Source organism: Brachionichthys hirsutus, chromosome 1 (assembly GCF_040956055.1).
Source record: "Brachionichthys hirsutus isolate HB-005 chromosome 1, CSIRO-AGI_Bhir_v1, whole genome shotgun sequence".
Classification (NCBI taxonomy): domain Eukaryota; kingdom Metazoa; phylum Chordata; class Actinopteri; order Lophiiformes; family Brachionichthyidae; genus Brachionichthys; species Brachionichthys hirsutus.
The window spans coordinates 5,528,876-5,538,508 of NC_090897.1; the positions used below are offsets into that span (position 1 = coordinate 5,528,876).

The 9,633-nt window shown below is 42.3% G+C and overlaps 1 protein-coding gene across 1 annotated transcript; it reads left to right on the top strand.

Moving 5' to 3' along the window:
- Positions 1-4,390: 4,390 nt before the first annotated feature.
- rcn1 (reticulocalbin 1, EF-hand calcium binding domain) lies at positions 4,391-8,581 on the top strand. The gene is made up of 6 exons (XM_068738731.1): positions 4,391-4,614; positions 5,179-5,372; positions 5,463-5,641; positions 6,741-6,801; positions 7,230-7,429; positions 7,535-8,581. Exons 1-6 carry the CDS (start codon positions 4,391-4,393, stop codon positions 7,640-7,642), a joined length of 966 nt encoding a protein of 321 aa, XP_068594832.1. The 3' UTR covers positions 7,643-8,581.
- The last annotated feature ends 1,052 nt before the right edge of the window (positions 8,582-9,633 follow it).

Consider the following 9,633-nt stretch of genomic DNA (forward strand, 5'->3'; position numbering starts at 1 on the left):
GGAGAGGAAAATTGTGAAGCGTAATTGCATGATGAGAGACTCTATATTCCCAGTTATTGATCACTGAGTTCAATATTTTACTTCAACTCCTCCACCAACCCAAAAGCAGATGGAAAACTGTTGTAGAAAATGCGACACAGAACTCATATTAATAAAAAACAGTGCCAGGAAATCCCTGGAATAAAACGGCCCACAATACCCAACGGCGGTGATGGTTTGTTACAAAAAATGAAGGAATTATGGTGCCTGAAGAAAATAAAGCAGAGGAGTAAATTAAGAAATAATAGCTTTGTAGATTCAAAGGTCACAGCAGCAATAAATGGGCTGTCCTACAAAGCCGACGCACTCGAGGTCTGCACTGGTTAAATCAGCACATGGTTCTAATCAATAAAACTTAATTGGTTTTGGTCAGCCAGTCATCTGGAAATGTTGCTTAGTATTTTTAATGGAGCATCTAAAAGTACATTTCAAATGACATTGAGAGCATAAACTAATATAAAGTACCAACAATATAGGAGTATTCATATACTATATTCATTCATGTATCCAGAGACTGAAGAGAAGCGACAAATCCTGCTGGATCCTGGAGGCAGATAAGAAGGAACCAGTCTAAACACTGGTCTTATTATCCTTTAACCATTAAATTGTGCAATCAACGTTTGTCTCAAAATAATGTGTTAAAGCCAAAACAAGCGCAGATCAATATTCATTTGGATTATCAAACAGTCAGTCAGTTCTCAATTTATCTAGAAATGATTGTATCATCATTCTATGAAATATGAGTGGAAGGAAATGCCTTTTATAATTTACAACAATCCAAAAAAGAAACATTCAAATTATGTTTTTTTTTTCAACCAGCAGATTAAAAAAACATTTAAAAAAAAGGTTAGAGAAACTCTATTTTATTAGAGAGGTGCTATAACCCAAGCAAGAATCCATAGATTTCATTGATCCAGATGATCAGCTGCATTAAGACTTTTGCTAAATGGATAGTGGCAATTCCAAGACATTTGCTTTTATAACTTCATGGATCATACAATTATTTGACCTAAAATTATACCATGACATTCCCAAAAGATATAACATACATCAGAGTCTGACCCGGATAAGTTATATCTTGGATCAGGTGATCCAGAATGTTTACATTTAAATCTTCTGTGAGATGGAAAAAACAAAACATTATCGCTGAAATGGAAACGATTCAAATCGTTGTCACATTTGAAACGTATTAAAAGGTTACTGAGCTCGATCTTACAGAAACTCTGCATCAGTTAAATACATATTTTGATCACATATAATGATGCCACGTGATTCTGTAATCCAGAAGGAGGTTTCCATGATCAAGGTGTCAGAAACGAACATTGCTTTTAGGTGCAAAGACATTATGGGTTCGGCGCCCTGAGCGCTGTCTGGTTTTAAATGGTTTTCTTCTCTGCTTCTGGTGTAAAGATGTAAGAGAAGGTAGTTTGATGTGAAGCAGCAAGATGAAGCCACTTGGCCTTTTTTTTTGTCATCATCTGACCGCTAGCTTTGAAAAAGAAACACACTCAGTTTACCTCAACTGGTCAGACAGTTGAGAAACAAACTCACCTCTGACAACAGCAGCCACAGGAATAAACCCAGCAACATCCGCGACATTTACAGAGGAGTGTTCGTTCAATCCCTTCAAAATAAAATTGCTATTGGTCTTGTATTTTCTCACATTTCTAATATTTAATATTAGAAAAAATGATCCTACATTTATTCTTAAGGGAGCACATTTCCTACCAGGAACAACAAAAAGGTTTCCTGATAACAAATTACCAGCAAATTCACTTCAGTCGCTAATATATACTAATATTCATGCTTACACTATCTAAAAAGCTTTATTTGCACATAAAACTATCCTGACTTGATAATTACATCATGTGACAACGAGCGTGGGGCAGGAAGAGGCCGGGGCAGAACTGCATATCCGGGACACTAATGCTCTGTGTCTCCCACCATAGGGTTTTCTTAATGACATTAACCAAATGCCTTCTGCAGTCTAATCTCATGGTTAACTGAACAGCCCCGTAGCTGCAGCCCCCCACCCCCCCGCTACTCCTCAGTGAAATATTCATGCTGGAAGCTGGAACTCTTCCCTTCCACGTTCTCTCTCCAACATTTTAATGCCTATTGTTGTTCATTCAGCCACATTCTTTTTTTAAATCAATCCTCTCTTCCCAAAGATTTCCAAAGGATACCTAAGCTAGATGGCCAACACCTCCACCATGATCTGTTATCAAGCCAATAAATCCATTTATATAACAGTTGTTGTCATTTTCTTTGCTTCATGGCTGAACCTTAAGCATCTATAATTCATGCAATCATTTTCTGAACCGCGTCATTCGAAATCAAGGTTGCAGGATCTACTGTAGCCAATCCCAGCAGTCTGCGCGCGCGAGAGGTGAGGCACACCCTGGACGAGCCGCCAGTTCATTGGAGGACCACACATAGACAGATTCACGCACACACTCACAGCTACGGACAATTTAGTGCATGTTTTTGGTGGTGGGAGGAAGCCGGGGAGCACGGAGAGAACCCACACAGATACGGGGAGAACATGCAAACTCCTCACAGAAAGGCCCCAAGTTGGATTTGAACCTGCGACCTTCTTGCTATCATTTCTTCTCCGATATCAAGGATGTGAGATGTATGTCAAATATCCCAAAATGATCAATAACGCATTTCATTTTTATTTAGTTTTATGGACTTTTCTTTTTTTTACCTGCCATTTTCAGGAATGAGGCTCACTGCAGAAAAACACATTTATATTTCTTCATATCTGCGTAACACACTGATTCAAATTGACCAGGCAGGACTAATTTAAATAAATTAACTATTCATTAATTGAATAAAGAGGCTAGTTAGCCCCAGGGACCCTTTATAATCATAAGATGGGGAGTACTATTCATGCAAAACAGCAGCGTGCCATGTGCTGGTTTATTATGTTACTGATGAATGGCAAAGTGCATGTTTCTCCTGGCCAGTCAGATTAGGCATGGCAGCATCAGCAAGTTGTTTCCAGATTACAGAGTCTGCTCTTCCACATTACAGCATGTTGAGATGAGTAATGTGATGTTTCTACTTCTTTTAGCACAGATGTGATGCCCCCTCCCACACAAACTGCTTCTTAGTGTTTCCCCAAATGCAACATAGCAAAGCGTTCATACATTTAACATATCTGTCACATGCAGTAGAAACATAGTTCTGATTCCATGTGGACTTACAATACTTTCTCATTGTTTACAGGACCAGTAAAAAGTAATCACAGTACAAGTACTATAGTCATGAAGTAACATCATGGAACTACAACGGTGTTGAGAGAATTTGCCATATCATAGTCAAGAGCGTCACTATTATAATATAATATATTATAATGAGCAGCTGCAGCAAACCTCACAGTACATGCATGTACAGTGCTGGAGCTCGGCTTTTTAAAAGCCGTATTCATCCATTCATTCATTCATGCATTCATTTTCATGCCCAGTTTGTCGGTCACATGTGACGCTGGAGCCTATCCCAGTTTTTCCTATGGGCGAGAGGTGGGGTTAGGTACACCCCGGAAGCGGGGCCACACGAAAGATAAGAATGTATAATTAAATTAAAATTAAATTAAGACAGACTTGAACCCAGATTTGAACCCAGGGCCTCTTGAGATTTGTCCCGTACATGACGGCCTATTCTTTATTCTTTACTCCACTTCCCCGTGGAAGGCTTCTTCTTCACAGCACTTTTCCACGCACATATCCTCCAAACATGAACACACACTATCTGCATGCACTGTCCATCACTTTAACTTCCTGTTGTTGTTTTTCTACAACTATCTATATTTCATATTGTACCTAAACGCCATTCGGAGCAATGACAATAAAGGCTTTCTACTCTAGTTCTATTCTATTCTACACCAGAGTAACGTCTACCAGCGCCACGCCCCCAAACTCCTGAATTTAAGAATGAATTTGCGACGTGGCGCCCGAATTCCTGTCGCGATACCGACATCCCGTGGACCAATGGCAGGGGCCCTCTCTGTGGAAGGGGTTGGGCGCAACAGCAACAAACGCTCTGATTGGCTGCCTGTGAAGCTGCAGGACACGCCGTTTGGTTGCGTCGCTTTGCGCTGGAGACGGGACAGGTTTACGCACAGCGCCCGCTGAATGGGCTGTAGGTGTTGCCGGTGGACTGTGCGCAGGTTCGAGTCCCTTTTCCAGGACTGGTCATTTTTAAGTTCGCGCCCCGACGCAGGCGAGACGAAGAAACGAGGGCTGTGTGTGTGTGTGTGTGTGTCGGCGGAAGTGGCTCCAGCCTCTCGCTTTTTTCTGCTCATTGTGGTGTCTGTCTCGGGCCAGCTTCACCCCGTCCCTGACTGATGGACGTCTTCGGCTTCGTGTGCGCCGCGCTCCTTTGCGCCGCCGCCGTGCGCTCCAAGCCGACGTTAAGAAAAGACCGAGTCATTTATCACGACCCGGAGCTGGCCAGGCAGGCCCTCGAAGACAACACGAGCTTCCAGTACGACCATGAGGCCTTCCTCGGCAAAGAGGAGGCCAGAACATTTGACCAGCTCAGCCCGGAGGAGAGCAAGGACCGGCTCGGGTAAGGACATCCAAACCGCCGCGGCTCGATCAGGTGTGGAGTCAAATGTTCGGAGCATTAAAATTCAGCATGAGCAGCAGGGCCTGAGAAAGATGTGCCTGCCTGCAAGACTACACAGAGGGCAAACCCCACCATCCCCCCCCCACACGCAGAGTTAATTGCTCAGCCCGAAATCTTAATTATAGATTAACCATTAAATATTTATATGTAGGCCATGAGGCTGGAGTGCAGCTGTTCGACACTCCGCTGCCACTGGCTCCATGTTCTACGCGTTTTCCCGTCACTGCTTGAGTGACATGTTGGCACCATGAAGCACATCAGGAACCTAAAGGGAAACTCCTTCCGGTGGGAGTGGGAGTGGGAGGATCCCTGCAACATCACAACGTGGCAACCCCTGGTCTAAGAATACGCCACAGCTTTTCTCTTTCTTTTTACTGGAATGGATTTACCTGCTCCTCCCTCAAGAGTGCGGGTCACAATTTGAGTCAGATCGATCGCATCTATCTTTACTTAAATGGCGACTAACTCGATCACGCTCTTGTCTTTTTTTCTGTTGCCCTACAGGAAAATAGTGGAGCGGATAGACGGAGATTCCGACGGCTCCATCACCACAGCCGAACTCAAGGCTTGGATAAAGCGCGTGCAGAAGCGTTACGTGTACGAGAATGTGGCAAAGGTGTGGAAGGATTATGATCTGAACAAAAACAACAAGGTTTCATGGGACGAGTACAAGCAGGCTACATACGGATATTATCTCGGTAGGAGTGGGTTTTTTATTAGAATTATTCTTTGTTCTTTAAGCACGTGTCTGACTATTAAAATGTACACATTTGTTTCGCTCTTCTTAGCCAACCCAGAGGAGTTTGATGATGCAACAGACCAGTTCAGCTTCAAGAAAATGCTTCCCCGGGACGAGAGGAGGTTTAAAAACGCAGATCTGAACGGCGACTCGGCCGCCGACAGGGAGGAGTTCACGTCCTTCCTCCACCCCGAGGAGTTTGAGCATATGAAGGATATCGTGGTTCTGGTAAGCTCTTTTTATCGACATGCTATTTTAAGAGCAAACGGGCAAGGTGACGAGGCCCGCCTAACCCTAACCCTAATAGGAGCCTCTCAATTTTACATTTTGTGGTTTTACTATTGACTAAGAAATAGCTACAGGAACGGGTCTAGGATTCTATATGTCGTGTTTTTACCCTCGCCGAAGCAGAGGCGAGGGTATTGCAATTGGGTGCGTTTGTCTGTATGTTTGTTTGTCTGTTTGTCTGTCCGAGCGCATAATTCAAAAACTAGTAACCCAATCGACTTGAAATTTGTACACAAGCAAGGTTCTGTCCGTGGCTCGGTCCTCCCCGAGAATGGCATTGATCCGGATCTGGATCCAGATTCTAGAATTATTTTTTACATCTGGAATTGTGCCTGTGCTGTAAACTGTCACTTTAAGAGGGAGGGACACGAATGGCATGATGGGAAAAAGAGTCCAGAAGGAGTCTTGTAGTACGTTCCGGAGCAGCAAGCCAGAGCAGGTTTGGCCCCTTTGATCCGGAAGCCCCGTTTACTGTCTCACAAGATCGAATAGTCTATTGGAGGCGAGGGTCTGCAATCTCTGATTGTCGTTTTCTAGTTTCTGATGGAATGCTACATTTGGATAACTCCTAAATGAAATTTTAACTCGACCAGGAAATTAATGAGTTTTAGATTTCTGTATTTTTTTGGAACAGGTCCAGTGGGACAGAGCCCGCAGCCCCATTTAAGACTCGATCTTTAAATATAAATGTAGTTCCACGGAACGGTTGCCTGGCATATGTTAGCAGCGATGCACTATGCTGCTACGTTCATAAAAGTTGTACTATCCATTTGACAGAGTTGATTATTAATCTCTCGTTTTGATGATGTCACCGGACGTGGCCAAAGAATTGTTCTTCCAGGGCGTGTCTTCACCGGCTGAAGCTGATTCTTCTGCCGTTTTTTTTTTTTTTGACACACAAATCTTTCATGCAGCCGACTGGCGTCCGGTCATCCTGCCTGAGGCGACGTGTTTCTGTTTTATTACTCGGAGTGAAAGTTCTCCTGTTGTTAAAACTTTGTCTCACTTAGTTGACTTTATCATCTTAATTTGAATGCAGGAAACCCTGGAGGACATTGACAAGAATGGCGACGGACACGTGGATGAAGACGAATACATCGGTCAGTTTAACAAATGTATCGAAAAGGAACACAACCACATTGATTCATTTTATGAGAAATGAATCATGAAACAACTGAAGGACCTACGTTACCTCTGCATGACATTTGTATATGATGTATAAATATATATATATATATATACTTCTGTCTTTGTCATGATGTGTAACATTTTGTGTCTTTGATGTAAGTTTATAAGATCCAGCAATGTTGTGCCTCGCTCCACACAAGACGGGGACAAAAAAAACTAGACAGTAAAATAGAGTTGTGTGTCATCAGCGTAACTCTTGATGGCAAACTCCATTACTTTCCTGTGATGCGCTCCATTTTGTTTGAATGGTCTGTGTTAAAGAAGGAATCATAACTTTTTGTTGTATGTGAGGTTTGGCCACTGTGCAGCTCTAGAGTTCTCACTTTCTTCACGTTTTCAGCTGACATGTTTGCTCATGAGGATGGGGGTCCTGAGCCGGACTGGGTCAAGACCGAGAGGGAACAGTTCTCGGACTTTCGAGATTTGAACAAAGATGGTAAAATGGACCGGGATGAAATCCGACACTGGATTATGCCGCAAGACTATGACCACGCCCAAGCTGAGGCCAGACACCTGGTGTACGAGTCTGACCAGGACAAGGTACATCAACATGTTCATGATGTGATCAAACGAGCAATGATTCATTTGAAACCGCTCCATCGTCAGAGTACGTCCTGCTCATCTTGCATCTCCCTGCGTTCTTAGGACCAGATGCTGACCAAAGAAGAGATCCTTGAAAATTGGAACATGTTTGTGGGAAGTCAGGCCACAAACTACGGAGAAGACCTCACCAGGAACCACGATGAGCTCTGAGTCGGCGGTGCAGCTTCTGACGTGTGTGTGTGTGTGTGTGTGTGAGAGGAAGAGTGTTGAAACGTCTTTGATTTCAAAGAGAGAACGACAAACTCCTACACGTCCCTCCATCCTTTCTGCACAGTAGCAGGACACATGTCAGCATTGAATTCTAAACACTGTAGATACCAGACGAGAGGCGGAGCGAGTGTCTATCCTACCACTAACGCTAAGCGTCTCGCTCACTTTTATATCGACGATTCTGTTTCTGACATTCAGGAGCAAATCTAGATCCAATGGACCTACTTTCCATCCACGGTGCCTTTCAGCCGCATCGCCGGCTTTGCTGTCACAGAGATCTGTAGATAAACATGTCAAAGCTTAAGGATTACCTGAATGTTCAGGTACAGGAGCAGTTTTTGATGGCGATGGTAATGTGAAACTACACCACAGAGCGATGGTCTGATTTTATTTATTTATCATTCATTCTTTTGAATGTTAGATTTGATAGGAATACAGTTTTTAACTATAATTTTCTTCTAAAACAAAACAGAAACGATGCCTCTTTGTTTACAAATTCCTTTGGCCAAATGTTTTAGATGTTCTTTTGTGCTTTAATTAACTGGCCTGGTCTTTGCACGCATTTGGTTTTTTAGTTTAGCCTGTGGGAAAAAAAATAATAATTCATACTTAGTTTGAAATGTATTTATTGGTACACTTAAAGCCAACAGTATGCTCCATGTTGATGTTGCTGTTTAAGCTGTAGCCATTTACGACTGTCTGATTTATGCTTGTGGTACTATACTCTCACGTGACTCATTGTGTCCTGTTATGTTACTGAGGTCGCCTTCAACAACTGTACCAAATTTGTTTATAGTACATGTAAAGCAGGTGTTTTTTTCGTGCACCGCTGTCCCAAACCTCACTCACACTGATATTCACAAAATAGCAATAAAACTTTAACATGTCTACCTTTTCTGAGTTGCACATGCTTATTACATGATGTCCCAAACAGTTGAGATTTTGCTTCGTCACTGAGCTCGGAGACTGTTAGGAGAGCTGTTGTGTGCTTTTACCAAACATGAAGGTTTTATTTTTAACTAGAAAAGCTTAAACCTCCACCAAGGCACAATAAATAAATGGCCCGGTCGTATATTTAAAAATTCCTTAATCCAGATCATCAAAAGGTTCTAAATTGTTCTTGGTATCATTATACACCAACTAAGAAAAGTAAAAATGAATCGAAGTTTGTGTATTTTTAACTGATATTTAAATCTGTAAATTGAGTTTTCAATGTTAAAATTTAATATTTTTTCCACATTTTTTTTAAAGCCTCCATTATAAATAAATGGGAAAATCCAGATATGTCTTTTTTGTATCGAGATGGGTATCCTGATCACTCTCAAAATGTTATGGTATATCTAAATTAGACTTGATGATATGTTGACTGAATAAAGGATGGGCATCTTAATAGCAGTTCAACACTGATTATTCCTTTAAATAAAGTCTACATGAATGTCACTCCTGTGGACCTCTTTGATCCCACTTTGAAGCGCAGACAACCCGAGACCACAGGTTCATTAATTCTCAACCACAGAAAAGATGATCTGAGCTTTACTAGGCGGGTCATATTAAACCACATGAAGGGGAAAGAGGCTGACTCATTATAACTGTTACTTTCCAATGAGAAGGGACAGTCGTGTTACTTTAACTTGATGCAACCTGCGCACTGCCTGCAGAGCCGCACGTAAGGCCTTGTAAAAGAGGAACAATCTCCATCGCCATTAACGTACCTGCATTTTCTGCTGTCGGTTCTCCCGAGTGGCTCAGACTAACTTCTAATGGAGAAATGGGTAGAAATGTGTTGAGAGCGATGTCTGCCACTATTAAGGTATGTTTAGGTTGCCACTACTGAGCTGACCCTTATCATCGCAATTCCCAATTTTCATTTGAATGTATCTACACTCCCTCTTCTTTGTCTTTTATCTCTTGTGTTTGTTCCTTCTGCCCCG